At 35.8% G+C, this 20,637-nt stretch overlaps 3 protein-coding genes across 11 annotated transcripts; 1 reads left to right on the forward strand and 2 right to left on the reverse strand.

Moving 5' to 3' along the window:
• Positions 1-1,612: 1,612 nt before the first annotated feature.
• Positions 1,613-7,344, reverse strand: LOC123194552 (probable E3 ubiquitin-protein ligase RZFP34). Of its 6 annotated transcripts, XM_044607807.1 has the most exons (14): positions 7,175-7,340; positions 4,690-4,871; positions 4,294-4,569; positions 3,990-4,193; positions 3,815-3,902; positions 3,584-3,643; positions 3,428-3,460; positions 3,195-3,272; positions 2,885-2,928; positions 2,717-2,757; positions 2,527-2,609; positions 2,328-2,419; positions 2,130-2,241; positions 1,613-2,050 (listed from the first exon to the last, which is right to left on the reverse strand). In XM_044607807.1, the coding sequence occupies exons 4-14, from the start codon at positions 4,163-4,165 to the stop codon at positions 1,940-1,942; spliced, it is 918 nt and encodes a 305-aa protein (XP_044463742.1). In that variant the 5' UTR covers positions 4,166-4,193; positions 4,294-4,569; positions 4,690-4,871; positions 7,175-7,340; the 3' UTR covers positions 1,613-1,939. The 6 variants fall into 6 exon arrangements, with proteins under 6 accessions (XP_044463742.1, XP_044463744.1, XP_044463738.1 ...); XM_044607809.1 differs by having other exon boundaries at positions 2,113-2,241; positions 3,990-4,569; positions 7,175-7,344; XM_044607803.1 differs by having other exon boundaries at positions 3,990-4,569; positions 7,175-7,339.
• A 1,640-nt stretch (positions 7,345-8,984) lies between these two features.
• LOC123194860 (leucine-rich repeat extensin-like protein 4) lies at positions 8,985-11,392 on the forward strand. The gene has a single exon (XM_044608335.1). It carries the CDS (start codon positions 9,411-9,413, stop codon positions 11,007-11,009), a length of 1,599 nt encoding a protein of 532 aa, XP_044464270.1. The 5' UTR covers positions 8,985-9,410; the 3' UTR covers positions 11,010-11,392.
• A 1,753-nt stretch (positions 11,393-13,145) lies between these two features.
• Positions 13,146-19,291, reverse strand: LOC123194859. 4 transcript variants are annotated; one of them, XR_006497338.1, is made up of 10 exons: positions 18,978-19,291; positions 18,835-18,883; positions 18,073-18,344; positions 17,063-17,723; positions 16,471-16,670; positions 16,129-16,373; positions 14,226-15,340; positions 13,957-14,044; positions 13,799-13,878; positions 13,146-13,543 (listed from the first exon to the last, which is right to left on the reverse strand). XR_006497338.1 is itself a non-coding variant. In XM_044608333.1 (7 exons), the coding sequence occupies exons 2-7, from the start codon at positions 18,853-18,855 to the stop codon at positions 14,646-14,648; spliced, it is 2,094 nt and encodes a 697-aa protein (XP_044464268.1). In that variant the 5' UTR covers positions 18,856-18,886; positions 18,978-19,291; the 3' UTR covers positions 14,348-14,645. The 4 variants fall into 4 exon arrangements, 2 of the variants coding, with proteins under 2 accessions (XP_044464268.1, XP_044464269.1); XR_006497339.1 differs by having other exon boundaries at positions 13,799-13,886; XM_044608333.1 differs by lacking the exons at positions 13,146-13,543; positions 13,799-13,878; positions 13,957-14,044 and having other exon boundaries at positions 14,348-15,340; positions 18,835-18,886.
• Between the last annotated feature and the right edge of the window lie 1,346 nt (positions 19,292-20,637).

Consider the following 20,637-nt stretch of genomic DNA (forward strand, 5'->3'; position numbering starts at 1 on the left):
ATGAAAGCTGCATATCATGGCCCCAAGGAATAGCTTTAGCAGCAAAAGTGGAGGCACCCAGAGCATGAATTCGAAATTCAGTGATGGTGACATTAAGATTAAGACAGTAGGGATTTAATAAAATTAGTGAAACACTAATACTTATAAGGAGAAGCTGAGATTTGAGTCTCTTTTATGTTTATAAAACTTTAACTTATCTTGTACAATGATTGTAGATTCAATCACTATATTTTGAGGTTTATCTATCTAACCAATTCAGATAAAGTTCCTCAGTTACTGAAAAAAATAAAAATCAAATTATTTACTTATTTGATATAATTGTATGGTTAATTTAGACCTGATTAAATTAAAAAAATAACTCTTAACTGAACATAAAAATAATAATCTAACTCAAATAAGACTTTCTCGATATCAAAAATAAAAAGAAAGCTGCATACCACCAAAAGATTTACAGTCAGTATAAGTTATCTTTTTCTAGCCTCAACTTTTCACAACATTTAGCTTATAATCTGAATTTGGCCATAAAATACATACACAGAATCTACATCTCTGCCATAAAATATTGAATCTAGATGAACTCATAAATGAACTTCTCTTTCTAGTTTTTTCGCTCTCTAGTTTGTATTATATTGAGACACATCCATGCTTGTGCAGAAAGTAAAGGAGTTCTCAAGCAATACAGTGCACATATGCGAAGCATCTTCTTTTCACTCGAGTGAAAAAAGATTACATGTGGCTCTCAAGGAAAGGACCCTCCAAGCAATCAAAATCCGTAATGTACTACTCTAATAAAGTTCATCTCAAAAGCTGTCAAAAATCAAAATCTGTGAAGATCAAAGTGCAATTATTATACTGTTGTTGCATAATTTCACCGAGTAATTTGACAGTGAAAACAACAGAGGCCATAGTCATCGCTTATGCTATGCATGCTTTTGTATTCTAACATGGAAACATGACATATGTACAAAGAAAAAGATACTAGAAAAAACAGAAGACCAAAAATTTAGTCATGACGTAAAGAGTCCCAACAATGAAAAAGTCATCTTTATTCATTCATTTTTTCTGGTTCGAGAACAACTTACCTGACCCACATGCACTCTTCTTCCATGAAGTATCATTAGCTTGGTAGAAGGGAGGGGCCACAGTGCCCAACGGTGAAGACTATACAATAATCCACCATTGTTTAGCTTTCCAAATAAAATATTAACATTTCATATTACAGTGAAGAAGACCGATGGAATCTGTGGTTATCTCGAATGAGAATTTCACTGTTATAGGCTTGAAAAAGCTTCATAAATGAGGGGCTTTCTCCACAAATCTGGAGATTATTCACAATTCGGATTGGGGTTTTTTCAGGGCCGCCTATAAAACCAAAAGCTACAGCCAACAACTCGGATTGAGAAATCCCCAGAAGTAGACTTGCGAAGAACTCCATCTTGTTATTTAAGGCTACATTCTGGTTGCTTCCTTTAACCCAAGTTCATGTGGATTTGTCCTTACTCTGCTCGCATCATCTGATCTTCAAGCCTTAGAGTGAACATTTGAGAGCAGCACATATGCTGCATTAGTAAATACTCTATGCAAAGAAAGCATAAGAACTATAACTCACTGGTTTTGCTTAAAATGCTCAATGCAGAACCAACACAATGTATAAAAACTACAACATTTGAGGACAAGGTTTTTTATAATATATCCATTCAGTAACTGCGAAAATTACAAATTAAAGAGGGCTGAAAACAGGAAAATAAAAAGACAGAAAAGAGAAGCTGGAACAACACAAGCTGTAGAGTCCCATCGATGGCCGATGAAGCAACCAATCACTTCAAGCCACCATGATCTTGTCTCGGTAGAGCTGAGAGGTATGTCAAAGCCCAGCCCATGTGCAGTTAACTGTGGCCGTTGATATCACAGCCAAATTTGCAACAAGCGCCACACTTCATCAGCCCCCTGTTACGCGAGTGTTATATGACTTGCAATTTGGGCACTTCTGAGCCACCACATGGAAACGTACGTTCAAGGTCTTACCACAATCATTGCACAGGATCCAAACCTGCAATCAGCGCTTCACGTTAGTAAAATACAAACTGGTGACTTAATAAGAACATGCATTACTTGTTCAAAAGAGAAACCATTTTGTTTAGGTATGGTTCAGGCATCGGTGTAGCTGCGATCTCCATGTCGTATTTCTCCCAGACCTTGGACATGTCACAGACAGACTTGGAACAGAGCGGGCATGCATATCTGTCAAAATGATTAGAAATCTCAGTAAAACCAATAACACTTACCAGAAGGAGGAAAATAAATATTAGAGTAGCAAGATCACTCACTGATAATGTTCACTCATCTGCTTCAAACAGTTTTTGTGAATGGTATGCCCACACGGCATGACTGTTACATCATTCCTTGATTCAAATAAGAACTGCAGATAAAGATTTCCGTCATACTTCCCATTAATCTGTTCAAGTAAACCAGCCAAACTATCTTTCCCCCTCCACTATATGGAAATGTTATTAAAGTATGTATTACCTCGCAGCAAACAGGGCAGTCATGATGCATAGCACCTTCAACACATGGGTGGCTGTTCTTCAAAAGGATTGAGTAGCAGCAACCTTTATGGAGATTAATAAGATTGCAATCCAAATAAGTTAATGTAAGTTATGCAATAACCACTAATACACACCCAATGCGAACAAGTATTAGAAATAGTATAGCTTACCACACTTATTGCAATGGAAGAAATTTTCACGTCCACCAATTCTGGAACCAAACAAGACATCAAACATCCAGGTTAAATGAACATAAACTAATTTAACAACGGCAGCTAAGAAAGAATGAGAGAAGGGATCATCTACAAACTATTTAGAGAGAGAAATTTCAAACATACCTGCAAATGCCACACCCATCACAGTGATACTGTTTCTTAGAGGTCTGCAGCAAAGGAAAAGCAAAATGATTAGCTCAACCCAAATAGCAAAGACATAAAGAGCTTCAAGACAATAAAAGATAAATTTTGATTATAAGACAATCTGGCATTTTCCATTTCCGCATACCAAGACATCCCGGTAACCGAGATTCACACTGAGGTTAAAATGATTGGTTCACTTGTATTCTTGGATGGTTTATTTCCTCAAATTCATAGAATAGTCAGAGATTTCAAAGAACAACCAATTAAGAGAATAGATTAAGCCACTCACATCATCATCAAACAGCTTGCAAGTCTCGCAGAAATATTCTCCCATGCATACACCACAATTAACACAAACTTGTTGAACCTGATAATGGCAACAAAGGAAGCAAGTCAACATATTAATCAATCCCTAGCAAGGTATTACCATAGAGTATGAAATTTACAAAGTTCCGTAAAAAAGACATTTGACATAAAATGCTCAATGCAAAACCAACACAATATACAAAAACTATAACTCACTTCTTGTTCAGTCCCACAAAGAGAGCATATCACCTGGTAAAGAAGAGAGAGAGAACATTGTCAGTTACAGTTGATACATAATTACAAATTCAACAGAAAAAGACAGAAAGATGAGGGGTTGGGGGAACAGGGGAAAGAGCAAGTAAATGTGTTTACCTGTTTGACTTGGTGGCGTGGGACATCATGTCTAAGCTTCTGATCAACATTAATGTTGTTCTGCAATATAAAAAATAACAAATCAATAATAATGAAGAAAACAATTAGGTTACCACTAATTTAGTGTGTTCCTAGAATCAAGAAGATAATCATTAGAGTTTTGTTCAAACAACATATTTATATAGATAGCAAAGATTTTGAAACAAATCAAGAGGAGAACAAATAACTTACCATAGCTTCATTATGACAATGATGGCAATCGAATATCTCACTGCAACAAGGAGCTCTAATGTGACAACGTCTTCGATAGTGTTGGCAACTGCAGAAAGAAATACAAGTTAAACCAAAACAAGTAAGAAATGGAAAAACCTTAAATTAGATAGCTGTGAAGAAAGAAGGGTAATACCCATACTGCATGTGCCCCTTCTTTAGTAATTCAATCATATCCACATGATCTGGTGATACAGCTCCTAACCCGCACTCCCCATTTTCCTGCTGAGAGTCTGAGATCACTGACCTGATTTCTTCCTTCTTTGGCTCAAACTGTTGATAGTCTGAATAATTCGCTGTTACTTCCGCCATTGCAAAGTACTATGCTGAGAACAGACAGCTGAAATTGGCAAAAAAGCATGTATGAATACATTTAGGAAATATTCTAAAACTTAAAACATATCTAGTGGCCTGAACAAGCCAGGCAAACACTCAATGACATTGTTGCTTTCTTCTATACTGCTGCAGTCTGCAGACCAAAGGAAATCAGCAACAACACCACCCAAGCTTGAACAGCTCCAATCAACATTACTCCAAGAGAAGGATTCATCAAAACAAGCAGATCTATTAAGTCCCAAACAAAAAATACAGAGCAGCACTGAGAAACTCTGGAGCCTCCAGCTGTGAGAAAGCAATAGAAATTGCATGATCACTTGATTCCTTGAGGTCCCAGAACCAAATGAATTATACTGGAAATGACCAACATACGTCCCAACCTATGGTAAAAGCAATAGATTACCCAATCAAATGTGGTATAAAATGCATATAAATACAGGGGAAAGAGTGTGAGATTGCAGAAATTTTTTTGTCTTGATTATCCATCAAGACAGGCCTACCTTCACTTTCAACTCTGCACCAAGTTTCCTCTGAGAGTTGAACTTACCCCATTCATAAATCATTACAATCTTCACTATTTCAGAAGCATCTCTATAGTACCATGTTATCCTAGCCAGTTCTCTCCATATTTTGATAGTAGGATTTCAAACAACCACAAGAACAGCATCTTTGGACTTCAAACCTGCATCAAGGGGCAAAGGACTAAGTCCCCTAATTGAAGAAGATGCACACCAACTGGTGAAGAAATACTGTTCTCTCCACTGACACAGGTAGTTACTTTATAACAGGCTACGAAGACAGCTGAGTTTAGGATGAATGACATGTTCTAGACAGAACAATGGAACTCTCCCCTCATCCCACTAGTTCACTCTCAATATAGAAAAATAGGACACAAATTAGTAGGTGGCATGAGGCACAGCCAAAATAATCATAGATTCCAGGAGCATAAATTTCAATTAATTGGGTTTCAAAAGGGGTGATCACAGCACGATGTTGTTCAAACAGGTATGAGCTCCTGCACATCAAAAACCTACAAAATCTGCCCCATAGTAAACACTAAGTCCTATATAGTATTGCCAATAGACCTTGACTATCCTGAACGCTTGCAACTCATGAGCCATGATATAAATGAAATCTGGCATCTAAAAGCTGACATTGTATCACCACAACAAAAAGCCGCCTCAAATTTTATTACACCGATTCAAACTGGTTATCCTATGCAGATGCAACTGCAATCTCACATCACAAAAAGACTGTTATAATGTCCTTATTAAGCTGATACATAAATGTGCATCAGAACCCATAGACACTCATTGCTGTAGTTTTCCAATGAAGCCAGTTATCCTTCTCCAATAAGTTAGTTGTCCTTCTGCAGATACTCCTCCCAGTATATATGCCTGCTCCAGGAGAAGATACCCATGACTGGGCATCTCAAAATTGATCATCACTAACGGAAACAAAGGCAAAATTTGTATCAAGAGAGCGGTCTGATAAACTACAGAACCACTGAGTTATTAGCAATAAAATATCAGCCAGCCATTATGATTCCTGGGTTCTCAGTTGGGCATGAGGTTCCACTGATGCAATTTTTCCATATACGACAGTGCTCTCACAGCCAGAACAACTACAAAGTCCAATATGGTGGCTGCTAATGGGCTAGAATCTACAAAGTTAGAAGTGAGAATTTCCTTCCTGCTTTAGTTATCTGTTGTTCCTGGGGAACTTGATTTCAACACTAGTTTTTTTTGTTTTAGTCTAGTATAACTAATGCGCCTTAATTAGAAATCAACCTAGCAAATTATAAGATTCCTCCATTCCCAAGTACTCTATTAACAAGGTACACTCCAGTAATTGTCAAAGATACAAAAACATATATGGCACTAGAATATATAGAATTTTAAGAGCAATAAACCCCATAAACATCCTAAAAACCACTATACAGACACACTAGGCAAGCATCTGATATCCAATCATTACATACATGACTGGCCATAAACATTAACATCATAGGAGGCATTACAAATTATATAATGCTTTAAACATTAAAAAAAGTGCCAGCTATGAAAGCAAAGCAACAAATCACTAAAAAACGAGACACACAACAGATATCAAACAAGAAAAATTGAATTTTTTCCTAAAAATGCGAATGTTATATCAGGACAACAGCAACAACCACAACAAAGTACAGTACCACGCGAGAACAAGTTTCCCAATTAGAAGCAATGGAAATATATAATCCAAGTACAGAATATAAACAACAATCAAATTCCAGATATTCAGACCTCCTTTTTCCTTAGAAGATCGACAAATTCAAGGACACGTTCGCATCCACACATTAAATGACACAAAACTACTTTTAATTTAACCAGGTGGCCTGAAATCAAAGTGACGTGTCATATATTTTAGTTACACACATTAATTACTCAAAACTCTGAAGTCTCTTAACATCATGTTCGGCCACAAAGAGAAAACAAACTTAAAATCGTACATTTTCTTAATCATACTCCCGAGACAACGAATAGTGGCGGAAGGAGGGGGTAAGGGGAGTCAGCTGACCCCCACAACTTTGAAAAAAAAAAAAATTAGGGCAATTCATATACAAATATCAGTAAAAATCTAAAATTCTAAAATTTTAAATTGACTCTTATATTTCATTATCTTATTAACGCCACCTCTTAAGTTTTGTTTTAGGCTCCGCTACTGACAACGAACTAAACCTCAAAAAATGCTAAGTTTCATACTCTTTAGAACCTACAAAAGAAGATGTATGAACTCAAATTGCTCTCCTCATTTCCGTCAGGTTTCTACGTGACCAAACAAAACAGAACTTAGCTCTTGATCTAAGACAAAAAACTTATCAAAAATCAAAGCATAACCTGCACCTGATTATGGCATGCTACCTAAAATGATCAACAATTTGTATAGTAAAAAAGAGGGAAAATCGAAACAAACTAAAATTATACGATATATTTGTTAATGACGAACTTTCAATTAGAATTCAGGAGATCGCCGATCGAAATTGGAGAACTTAATGGTACGATTCGCAGGTCTCCGGAGCTCCAATCCAAAAATGCTCTCAAAAAGCGAATACAAGATTGTGACTTTATGTCATGAATGAGAGAGTTTGAACTCGAGTGACTTATATAGGTGGTGATGACTCCTCCAGTTTCTTATTCCAGTTTCTTATTGACAGGTTATTTTCATGCCTAAAATATCTTTAACGATTTTGAATGAGGGTTGGGATATGATAAGGGCGGGACCAGGTGACGAACATGCGCTCTTGTAATACTTTGAAATCTTTAAAAACGAATCTTGAGATTTTTATATTGACTTAAAATGCAATTATGTCGTATTACTGATTAAGCATCTTGAAATGGAATGATTTAATCCAACGGCTACAAAATATTGAAGTAGGTTTTGTTATCTTGAGTGCGATCGTATACTACAATTCCCAACTCGGGATACGTCGGACATTGAACTTTGAAGATTCTTCGAGAAGAAGCGAAATCTTAGATGGATTTTAACAAAGGAAATAGGACCGTAATGATCTGACATTGTGGGAAAGCTTAGCATGAAGCGATTACAGTTTTTCATTAACAGCAAAAACATCCAGATGGGGAAACGTGTTCCGTTGTAATCGTTTAGGCTTTAGGTACTTGACGCGTGTCCCGGATTGAACTGGCAATTTCAATTGTACAGCAACGGACGGTGATGCGATAGATTTTCCGATAATTAAAAATTAATTATCATAATTTCAAAGCCTATCCACTGTAATAAATGAAAGGAACTATTCAATGAATGTGTCTGTGCAATAAGCATGTGCCACGTCACATCTTAAACGTTGTCGTATGCATGAAAACAGGGTAATGATTGATTTTGTTTGGTGTAAAGCAAAGTTTAGGCCTATAAAGATTCTCATTAGGGAAAAGTTAATTAGGTTTAGACTTGGGATTAAAAATAATAAAATAAAATAATCATCAAAGTGAAACCGTGTATGTGGCAAGCTTTTGACACGCTCCAAGCGATAAATAGGTAACCAATTTGAATAGCTAATCTTCGCTGGGACGTGGCAATGGGATTAATGTCATATGGTTTATCTACAGCTTGGAGGTTTCTTGGATTTAAAAAAAAAAATTAATTCATTAATTTATAAAGGAATAAACCGAAATAGCCAAAAAGGGGTGTAATGAGTCTAGACACGACCATGGTCATGCAACAAAACTTCATACATACAAATGCACCCAACGGTTACGAAGGGTGCTGTTATGGTGCGCCAGAGTGTAACAACCGGTGCGGGCACCACCGAGCCACCGACGATTTACTCAAGAATCCATGAGAGACATTTTAATGAGTTGGCCCCAGTGTTCACGTGCCCTATAGCTGGTTCTCTTTTGTCACGTCACTTCTTGGAGGGGATGGAGCCTTTGGTAGGCTTCAACCAACTGGACTTTATCCATGCAAATTTACTTCCAATTATAATATCTTATTAAATTGTAAAATAAATATTGAAAGCTAGCTTTGACTAACTCATTTAAATCAATTAAAAATATGATAAAATAATATTACTAAAATAATAATATTATTAAATTTTATTTAAACTGGATTATTAAACTAAAACTTTAATTTAAATTTATACTGAATTAAATTGATTTGATTTAGATCTAACCTTATTAATTAGATTAATATTTAAAAATAATAAAAGAAATTAATTGAAAAATAAAATTAAAATGTAAAAAACTCTTCTCAAATCAAAGTTGGTTGATGAGAAGAGAAAGAAGCGGCAACTGTCCTGGATACACGCTGTCCTCGGCCTCGGTCTATACGTACATTCATCAGTTCCGGCGAACACTGCCACTCAGCCATTTTTTCGCCTTGCAAAATTACTACAATATCAACTGACATTTGTCCTGTCCAGTCCAATCCAATCCAATCCAACCCCACTTAACACTGTACTAAAAACTTCCATTACATTACACCCTATAACTGAAACTTCTGAAAATGAGAGAGCTTCTAGTGCTCACATTTTACATAAGCTCAAATCTCTCTAACCCAACCACATATTTCGCCTGCAAAATCTCATCTACCATCACTTGTTATCTCTTACCAGATCTAAACAGTTACATACTGAATGTACAATAACAACAGAGAATTACATTCCATATATATATATATATATATATATAGATACTAAGACACTTCCATAGATGTTCACTGGTGTCATATGATGAAAAATCTTCACTTTTTTCTTCCATTTCTAGCAATTACTCTCACTTTCATTTACCTGGGCACCGCACAAAATGCCTACATTTCTAGCCACTCAGCAGCCCGAATCAAAGATTCAGAAGCTGCATATATTAGACGAAGGCAACTTCTGTATTACAGAGACCGGATTGGCTCCAGAGGCGAGTTTGTGAAAATACCTGCTTCCCTTATTATTGAGAACCCAAGATTGATAAATGCTTACATTGCTCTTCAAGCATGGAAGGAAGCCATCATTTCAGATCCTCAGAATCTAACCAGTAACTGGGTGGGATGCAGTGTGTGCAACTACACTGGAGTCTTCTGCTCTCCTGCTCTTGATGACCCGTCAGTTCAGACAGTTGCTGGCATTGATCTTAATCATGGTGATATTGCTGGTTATCTCCCTGAAGAGCTAGGACTCCTTACAGATCTTGCATTGTTTCACCTTAATACCAACCGTTTTTGTGGCACAGTTCCAAAGAGTTTCAAGAACCTGAAGATTCTGTTCGAGCTTGATTTAAGTAACAACCGTTTTGCAGGGAAGTTCCCTTGTGTGGTTCTTCAATTGCCATGCCTCAAGTTTCTTGATCTTCGTTTCAATGAATTCGAAGGTAAGGTACCAAGAGCTCTGTTTGATAAAGATCTTGATGCCATCTTCATAAACCATAACAGGTTCACTTTTGAATTACCTGATAATTTTGGAAACTCACCAGTATCTGTCATTGTTCTTGCCAACAATAAGTTTCACGGATGCATACCAATGAGTTTAAGTAACATGTCAAGAACTTTACGACAACTGGTTATGATCAACAACAAGCTGCAGTCATGCCTGCCTAAGGAGATTGGACTGCTAAAGAATTTAACAGTTCTTGATGTGAGCCATAATAACATCATGGGTGAATTGCCAGATACAATTGCAGAAATGAAGAATCTGGAAGTGCTAAATGTAGCACACAATATGTTTTCAGGGTCTGTCCCTGAGAAAGTATGTTCCCTTCCGAGTCTGCATAATTTTAGTTTTGAGGATAACTATTTTACTGATGAACCACCAGTCTGTTTGGGTTTGAAAGAGTATGATGATAGAGGAAATTGTTTCAGGGGAAGACCAGGGCAGAAATCAAGTACAATGTGTAAAATGTTTTTGTCTAAGCCTGTTGATTGCCAAGCTTTCAAATGTCCATCTCCTCATTCTCCACCACCACCACCCTTGCCATCACCTCCACCCTCCCTGCAGCCACCACCTCCACCCTCCCTGCCACCAAACCCTCCACCAGCTCCACCCTCACTGCCACAACCTCCTCCATCTCCAATATTTCCACCACCGCCTCCACCACCACCCTCACAACCATCTCCAGTATCTCCGCCACCACCTTCACCACCATCTCCAATATCTCCACCACCTCCACCAAATTCTCTGCCACCACCATCTCCAATATCCCCACCACCTCCAACAAATTCTCCCCCACCCCCACCCCCACCCTCCTCACCACCGCCAACTTATCCTTCACCTCCAGTTCTACCTTTGCCACCAGTTATTGGAAGACCATATGCATCCCCACCACCACCACCAAATTATTGATTCATTTGAGAAATTTTCAGCTTCCAACACCCTTAGAGAGCTTAAAAGTTGATGTGATTTATTTGCCATTGACTGTTCATCATTGCCTTTGCATGCTTCAATGCACTAGATGAGACCAAAACGTGGAGCAAAGACTTAGATCAGTTATGCTGAAATTGTCCAGGAAGTTTGCTTGTGATGAGAGAAAACAGTGTAACAGGTGAGATTAGATATTCAATTGAATTTAAATCTAAGTTGTTAATAAGATGGAAAAAATAATAGAAAGAATAGACTGAAGGGAGTGTAATTAAAGAGATGAGTAGCCATGCTTCTTTCATTTTGTGGCAGTTAATGTGATGTTTTTCAGATAAACTACTAATCCTAGTAAACTATTCCATCTTAAAGTTCTCTTTTCTTTTTTTCTTCTTTGCCTAATACTTCAGAGTTCAGATTCACAGTCAGTTTCAGATCATTAACCTTTTTCTTCAAACTTAAATTGTCTTGTATGACAAACAAAATTATTGAAGGCAATAAGAGCATAATATTTTTACAGTCCTAAATGGAGTTGAGAATGAGTTTCCATTCTTCAATTTATTCCCCTTTAAGCCCTATTTTGGAATAGGGGTGTAAATGAGCCAAAATGCTCGCAAGTTGCTCGTAGCTCAGCTCGATTAAAGTCAAGCCGAGCTCTTACTCGAGCTTGGTGTTAGTTGGCTTGGTAAGTTTGCAAGCTTAATACTTGACTCAAATAAAATATCAATAAATCCCTAAAAGTTTTAAACTTGCATCCAGACCCCCAAAATCTTATAAGTTAGGAAGTTTAAATGTAATATTTTAGAAATTAAAGGGTTTTATATATAATTTTCTAGCTAAGCTCAAGTCAACCATTTATATATCAAGCTCAAGCTGAGATCTTATCACCTCGGTGAGCTCAAACTCTCCCTTACAGTAATCATACCAAACTCGAGCCAAGCACTATTTAGCTTGCCTTGATTACACCCTTATAAATTTGGAATCATTTCACATATATTCACAAAACATATATAATTAGCAGCATGAGTATGTCTTATACGTTGACAAGGTACTTGGGACAATGCTTTTACTGCAAAAGGTGAAAGCACAATGACCAAAAAAAAAAAAAATCCCAAGCATTAAAAGAATAGAATAAAAGTTGCGGCAGAATCTACAGAGGAAACCGATAGCTAAGTTATTAGAAAAAAAAGAAGCTAGTCAATTTCATATCTTTAAAGATTTGGTTCTCTACTGAACCTATTTCTTTCTCATCAACCAAAAAGAAGCTATGCTAGTAATGCACAAGAGCTTTAACTGTTAGTTACTCATATAACACCCAGCTAAATAAAAGACTACTGCCTTTAGGGTTTTGGCAGTTGAAGGATTTAAAGGTAATCTGAATTGAATTGGTTCGGTCTTGAAAGTTGGTTTGATTTAATTTAACTCGACTCGAATTTATTTATATCGAGCTAAGCTAAGAAGGTCAACTTGTATTTGAAACAAAGTCTAACTCAAGCTAAAATGAGTTTGGCTAAGTCCAACTTGCGAGGGAAACGGATAACTTGAATCAGTTCAAACTTGGCTCTTGGCTCGATTCGAGTTATGTTAAATAATTGTCAAAACAATATCGATTTGTTAAAGAACAATGAACTCCACCAACAAATTCGTACTATGAATTCGAACCAAATCATTTTTCATCTGAGCTAAATTCGAACTACTTTTATCTTTGACTCGACAAACTTAAATTGAACTATTTTTTATTCGGGCCAAACTCGAGCTCGGTTCTGGTCATATCCACATTTATTAATGCATAATTGTAATTTGTGAATGATCTACAATTTCAAGAATTTTATCCTCTAGAAGGTATATAGCTCTACCTCAATGTCAACATAACAATTCAGAACACATTGCAGGTACTACAACTTAATGACAGAGGTATATAGCCATCCTCTAGAAGGTATATAGCTCTATGCAAATCATTTATCATTATAGTTCAAGAAAAAGCGATATAAGAAGTTTCAATAGTTTTGACACAGTTTTTTGATCAATTCACTAAGTTGTTCCCTCAAATATTCTTCTTATCCTCACCATGCCAGTAATATAGTTAATGAAACACCTACCAGAAAGATATCCTACAAAAGCTGATGGTCTGAAAATTTCCAGTATAATTTATAATTGTTCACATTCAATACAACAAGCTATGGTAGACATCCGTTAAAAGTTACAGTTAACTTCTACCAAAACATTGAATATAGGACTATAATAAAAAATGGGGTAATTAATAATTTGTTAGGACCCAAGCTTCTGCCTTTCTGGGAGAGCACTGGCACTCCCAAATCTGCCAGATTATTGTTCTTAGTCTCTTCTTTTGTAAGTTTCTATCATTATGTTAGTTGAGTGCAAGGTCTGCAGTGAGTAACAAAGAATTGTTTGAATCTAATCTTGTGGGTTGTTGCTTTGGAGTAGATCTAAGAGTGTGTTAACTGGTTGATTGTTGGGATTGCATCAGAATTAAAGATCCATTGGACTACATATAGAATTCCCTGAAATGAATTTATCACAGTTATAAATTTATCTCCACTTAAGTTCAAACATACAAATACAATTAATTACATATACATCTATTAATATTTTGACCTTAGTCTTGTTAGTAGCAAAAAAAAAAAAACAAAAAAGATTATTAACCACGCCAAAACAATTAATTTACTTGTAAAAATACAATCAAACAATACTTTCAGTTTATTTAGCTATAAAAAACTAACAGTGAAAAACGAGCAAAAGTAAGAGCAGAATCTTACCGCAGAAAAATACTTTGCTAGCTTAGCAAGGTTTTTTAAATCAGCAAACATGCTTTATGGACTCAATATAAGCCTGAAGTCTGCAAAGCTTTCACAAACTTATAATCAATTCATAGGTTCCATAGTCTAAATAATAAAGGATTAGGATTTATTCTTACCTCAGCAAGGTCTAAATAATCAGCAAACATGCTTTATGGACTCAATCATCAGAAAGCTGAGAATTATGGATCCTCCATTTTCCATTCACTGCAGTTGAAAGGAAGAGTTATTAAGCCAAACTTGTCAAATACAACACTTAATAGGCTCAAAATGCATAACTGATCAAAAACAAGAGACCAAACTTCTTTCTTATATATGGCATAATCAGGTAGAAGTGCAATAATGATGTGGTTGGAGCAATTCTGAGCAGTAAAGCAATAGTATATACCTCCATAGGCAGAGATGCCATATTTCATCATGATAAAATATTTGGCTTCTTCAGGTAAGAAGGTGCAAAATCTAATTCATTCTCATGTGAGATGTCGAGCGGAAAAAAACAAATCTTTGCAACCACAGCAAAAACGACTGTCCTACAGGCAGTAAAGCTGCAATCTCCGCAGAAATAGTTAATTACCTTCAGCATGTGAATAAATGAAGATGCAAGCTAAACAGTAGATTGTCTGCCATTTGAGATTTCATCTCTGGTTAAAAAGCCTGAAGCTGCAGACTATTAGAATGCAACACTCTTTTGGCTTTTCCAGGTCCAATGATTCAAAGAACAGAACTTCAGAACCTCATCAGAACTTTGGTTCCACAAGCAGAATAGATTGGTTCAAAGGCATATTTAAGCACATTTTCAATGGCCCAATCAATGAATACGGGGGAACAGCTGGAGATTGACTGCCATTTGAGGGTTCACCTCAAATGGTAATGGCTGGAGCACCCCACTGTTAGACAATTCTTCCAAACCTTTTATATCCTGCTGCAAGCGTGTTACATGTAGAATAGCATGCTCAAGGACTAGAGGATCATCTGGGGGGTTCTGAAGAAGGTTAAGCAATGTCTGCCTATAAATTTGAGCTGCCAATAATGGCCTTGCAACCTGCCGACTTTTACATACAATTGCCAACTTGATGACATGCTTGCAGACATTTCCCAGCCTTGACCAGGTGCAATCACAGAGTGAGAATTCTGAACCAGGGTTCCAAATTGTATATGCCACAGTTCTATCAGCTTGAGAAATGACTTTTGCAAATTGGAGATTTTGCTCATCTAATACTACATTGACATCCGGGATATGCAGAGCTTGATACCAAGCATTTGTTGAGAAAGAGTCATCCCTCAGATTTGCAAAATAACCAGTCTCTGTAGTATATTGATCTAACCAATATAAGGAGTGAAATTCAGTGGTCAAGACGTGGATCAACCAGTCAACTCTTGACCAATAATTTGCATTTCTCTCATTAATGAGCTTGGATTTCAACCGAAGGTGATAGGACTCAATTGCAGCAAGGGGCTCGGGACTGGCCACGGGGAGAGAACGTATACTATTAACCCACGTATCTGCAAGACAAGAAATGCATTGAGACCAATGTAACAGCTCAAAATGCCTCTAAGGGCCATGGCCTCAAAACCAGATTAGTTAATCTTCAATTTAAAAAAAAAAAAAAAAGGAACTTCAAGAATTCATATTTATAAGGTTGGCCTCTTTGACATATGCAGGTAGTGAAGCTAGCAAATCACTCCTCTCAGTGGGGTAATGGGCACAAGACCAGCCCCTTGGAAAACACGACATTTATACATTCACCGGTTGACAGAATTTAAAACAGGCTGACAATTCGAGCAGCATTTCCGGCCATTCAAGGTGTCGGAGACCTCCCAACCAGCCCTGAGAGGCTGCCCACAACCTAAGCTGCCTAAAAGACAATATTTTTCTTCCCCTCTTTATTCCTCCTGCTGCTGCCCCTTTTATTCTCTCATATCCTAAAATCTTATCATAATTCAAACTTACCAAATTCTATGATTCTCTCAAACTAATTCAATTATAATGTTATCATAATCTTTAATAATGATTTCAATTCCATTATTTCCTAATCCTATCATAATATTTAATTATGATTTCAATTGCATTATTTCCTAATCCCATCACAAAGTTTAGGACACTAAATCATTTTTGATTGGTCATTTATACCTATCTGGTCAAGAATTTAGGCTTTGCTCTAGGTGGCCAACAAGAGAGACAAAGAAGTCGCTTCCTGTCCATGCATTCAACCAAAGATATTATATGCATCAAGGGACCTCCAAACTGTTTTTTTGGGAAAACAAAAATTAAAGTATAAATGAACACACACCTATATATGGTAACCATCTGCTCTTAAAATAATCCATAAAGGCACATTGATCCACAAAAACTTGCATGAATTCTTCAACTGTCTCCATGCCATTTGGCCCACTTCTGGAGGAATACAAAATCCAACCCAAGTGCTTAAACATCTCTTGTTGCACATCAAGATTGCAGCATTTCTTTATAAGGTTTCTTATCCAAGCACGACGAACACGCCAGACACATAGTAGGATCCGACATTGAAAATTCTCTCTGCAAACAAGATGTTGGCATTGTCTAGCCCCTCTTTTAAAAAAAAAAAAAAACAATTTGTTGAATAAATTTCAAAGCCCTCTGTAAAAAAATTTACCTTATTGTAGAAATACCAAAAGAAGGGTCATCCACTAAGAAGGCATTAAGTCGCCATCTAGGGTCCTTGGTTCGAATTCTTTCAGCAAGGGGACCAATCCATTTATGGATATATTGACCAACAAATGAGGAAATAATGATCCAGGCAACTGGAATTGCATTTTGGGATGAGTCAAAAACGACTAAAGTAGACAGGGGATACTGTCAAAGGAAAAAAAGAAAATTGATAGCAATTAATTCAAATGTAGCAAACAGAGTACTGTAACATAGAAAAACCAATTGTTCCTGAAAATCTAAGCATAATGACTACAGAAACAAAATGTCTGGTCAAATAAGATGATTTAAACTCTACAATTTCGTACAAAGTGTACAATGTCAGGAATATTAAATGTCACATAATTTCATAATTCTGAATTTGGGTGGAAGACTGTTTATACTTTATTTTCTAAGTGTATCCTCATTATGTAATTTCATAATTCTGAATTTGGCTCGGATAGATGATTGCAGAATCATGACTTGACATAATTTACAGTTAATCCCTATAAAAGCTACAAAAAGGTCAAGGAAGCTTGAAGCAGAAGAAAGTAGAGTACCTTAAGTTTCTTAAAGCCAAAAGTTGAATGGGAGGCTATCAAACCATTATTTCCATAATGAAGCATCTGCTGCAGCTGCCAGTCTGTTTGTATCCCCAATATAAATGGGTCTGAAGCAGAGTAATCTTGGAAGAAAAAAACATTCTTCTGATGCCGCTGCACCCACATTCTTACACCACATAAATCATCTGCATGTAATTCATGAGAAGTATTTCGAATGACTCTTTCAATGTTACGAACATCATTTCGAGTGAGAAAATCATCACGGTTGTGGGGGCCACCATGCCCCCGCACTAATTCCATGTGATGTTGAATCACAGTGTCCAAAGATATTCCAACATAAAGCATAGACATCACTTTCTGGCGTAAATCCTCTGAGATTCGGGGTGCATACATAGCTCTTGTCCCTAAGGCATCCCTATCAAGCAACCCATGACATGGGGCCCCTGTTTTGTCGACATGGTTTCTTTGATTATAAATAATTAGAGCAAGGAGAGGGCGGGTATACAAGCGCTTCACAGTAAAATGGCAAAGGCAACCTCTCATCATGTGCCGTCTCCCTGGCCTACTCCCTTTCCCAGTTGGAGGTTTGATGTTTGGGCCATCTGCATTGCTGGACTCACTATCCCGGTAGTCTTCAGGACCATACGAACACCAGTATCTGCAAAATTACCATGAGAACTAATTTAATTCTCAGAAATAATTTATTTTGGAAAACTACTTGAGTGCAATTAAGGGTTGTTATGTTAAAATAATTCATTCCAAATGTTCATGTTATATATTATTATGTATGAGTGATAGGATTTTGAGGGAAAAAAACACATCTTGCGGCAACATCCACAGTTGACAACCTAAATTATAAGACTCCTTTCTATAACTGTTAACAAATAGCAAATCCCAAAATCAAAACCAAACAATATCATTTATACACTGATCTTCATTTCAACTCATTTGATAAAAAAATAATAATAAACTAAACGGTCCAATCAAGTGCCATTTAAAGAACATACAATGTATATTCAAGATAGCCATCAACCCTTGGTTTACTGATGCTCCCTTCAGATCTTTTCCTCCTTGACTCAATGCGGAAGCTAGCTGGGCATTCTGCATTGGATGATTCTCCTTTCACAAAATCATCCACTCTAGCAAAAGGAATTAGAGCAATATCATCCCCACCTTGGCGACCACCTTCAACTTTTACCCATTTTATATCAGCAGCAGAAAACTCTGCACAAGGAGGATCTTGCACTGGAAGGTTAAGAATGTCTTCCATTCTTGGCATCTGCAATTCAAAACATGAAACATAAGAGAAAAGTATAAGCCTATAAGTATGCAAAGAAAAAACTTAATTAGATAGATACCAAACATCATAAAAGAAAAAACCCTGAGCAAACTAAGCAATGTCATTTCCTTCACTAAAAAAACCTATCCATGAAATCTTAAAATTCGAAATCAGCAATTTAGCATAAGAAACATGCTAGATTGGGATTACATATACCTAAGGAAGGTAAGAAACGTAAACAATTCTCCTGCTAAAATTAATCTAAAAATTTTCTCAAAGTTGGGAGTTGATAAGAGTTTCAAGTGTTGCATTGTATCCCAAATTTCTAAAAACACAGTGATTTATTGAAACTTTTCAAGCAAACTACAATCAGCAAATGCAGTACTTAACGTAAATACTTGAAGTGCATTGAAAAATTTTAAAAAGAACCAAAGCCCAGCATAGAAAATTAAAACTTCACCAAATATTAGTCGTATAGCAAAAATATTACCTTGGTTTCGTGACCCTTCATGCTTACTTTATAAAGTCCTGAACTCAGTCTACTAGAAAATAAAACAAGAAAATTAGCAAAATAAAAAGTCAATTTCAATCGGAGAAAAAGCTATCTTCATAAAATCAGAAACCCACAAGTACCGTAAAATAGATGAAATTGGGAAAGTGCGAGGAAGTGAAAATCAGGAACTCAATGGAGAAATTGATTTCCAATTATTAATTTAGAGCCATTGTGAGAGGTTGATTCAAAGGGTTTCTCCACTCCAAGTTCATACACATGATACTCTTACGAGTTCATTCAGACTGTGATGGAAACAAGGTCAATTTCAACTTCGAACTTAAATTTTGTCGATAATTCAATTACTTTTTACAGTTCGCCGCCGGCGGCGGCGGATAAACGTACAGAATTACATTTGGGCTTGCAATTGATCATGGCTGAAACTGAAATTGAGCCCATTTTGCGTCCAACCCAACTTGAAAGAACCGATAACATTTTCTGGAAGGCCAATTATAAGGTAAATTTAATTGTTAAGGGCTGGTTAGTTTTCTGAATTTAATTTTTTAAGATTTGAAAAAAAAATCAATAAAACGTCGAGCTTTTATCCAGAGAAATATAAAAGTCCCAACAAGTTGTGGATTAGGCCCATTCTCATGAAGGGCTAAGTACAAACCGGGTTAATTTAAATATTTGTATTTATATTCGATTTGAACCGGTTTTAAAATTAAATTATTTTTAAATTTATTAATTTTGAACAAACCTTAGGGCGTTTGGTTCTAACATTTAAATATTATTTTGGTAATCTATTTTTTATTCTCTTGTTTGGTTGGTTAGTAATAAAATATTACAGTAATTTTCTATTACCAATACTGACGTTAAAAGTAATATAGGTGATAATCTGATTACCACATTCACCTTAAGTATCTAAAGAGTACCAAGATAATTTTGATTTTATTATAATTATATTATTATTTATTAATTTTTTGAGACACAAATAAATTTATACTTAATTAATATGACAAATATTTAAAAATAGTTATATTCAAAGGTATTTAAGTAAAATAATTTATTAGTATTCTTTTATTACCTTTAACCAAACACAATAATTATTTATACTTACTAAATTTTATCAAATATAGTAATCATTTATACTTATTAATCTTCTAAGTAATCTATCTTCAAGATAATCTTTCTATTTTGATAATAAAATATTATCCAAACCAAACGCTCCCTTAAGATTTAAATTAATACCCTTATTTGGGGTGGACCTATAAAAAATCTAAACTCCATCTCAACTACAATTTTTTTAATATTAAAAAAAAAGTTTAAAATGCATAAAAAAAATATCTATAATTAAGGAGAGATTGTACTGAATTTTTAAATTACGCATGCACTTACATGAGAGAGGTGTTGCAACAAAGTTGACCTAAATATGCTTGACTCAAGTTCTATTGATTGTATTGCATAAAGTTGAGTTGAAAATTTTTTTGACTTGAGCTTAAGCAAAAAATATATATATTTTTAACTTTAATTGTGTAAGTGCAAAGTTTTATATTTTTAAGATTTGTTTATATTTTATTTGAAAGAGCCGTGAATTCACGAACTCACTAAATTGACTAATAACAAACTTGAGTTTGATTTAACAATAATTGAATCAAATCATAATCTCATTAATAGGTCAATTCATTTGCAACCCTATGTAGGAGTGTAAAGGCAATTTCCTAGAGTCATTTGAATTGGGTTTAGAGAAAATGTCCTTTGCCGAATATGAAAGGGCACCAAAGAACTACAAAATTTTTACTA

This window comes from Mangifera indica, chromosome 13 (genome assembly GCF_011075055.1).
Source record: "Mangifera indica cultivar Alphonso chromosome 13, CATAS_Mindica_2.1, whole genome shotgun sequence".
In the NCBI taxonomy this organism is placed as follows: domain Eukaryota; kingdom Viridiplantae; phylum Streptophyta; class Magnoliopsida; order Sapindales; family Anacardiaceae; genus Mangifera; species Mangifera indica.

Excerpts from the sequence above, each read along its gene's own strand:
- LOC123194552 (XM_044607806.1), bottom strand. The coding sequence starts at position 4,165 with ATGGCGGAAGTAACAGCGAATTATTCAGACTATCAACAGTTTGAGCCA. Across the intron at positions 3,273-3,427 it reads TTTGTGGGACTGAACAAGAA|GTTCAACAAGTTTGTGTTAA; the intron begins GTGAGTTATAGT and ends TGCCATTATCAG. Across the intron at positions 2,242-2,327 it reads CAGATGAGTGAACATTATCA|ATATGCATGCCCGCTCTGTT; the intron begins GTGAGTGATCTT and ends TCATTTTGACAG.
- LOC123194860 (XM_044608335.1), top strand. The coding sequence starts at position 9,411 with ATGATGAAAAATCTTCACTTTTTTCTTCCATTTCTAGCAATTACTCTC.
- LOC123194859 (XM_044608333.1), bottom strand. The coding sequence starts at position 18,855 with ATGAAGGGTCACGAAACCAAG. Across the intron at positions 16,671-17,062 it reads TTGGCTTTAAGAAACTTAAG|TATCCCCTGTCTACTTTAGT; the intron begins GTACTCTACTTT and ends TTCCTTTGACAG. Across the intron at positions 15,341-16,128 it reads CAGATGGTTACCATATATAG|ATACGTGGGTTAATAGTATA; the intron begins GTGTGTGTTCAT and ends CTTGTCTTGCAG.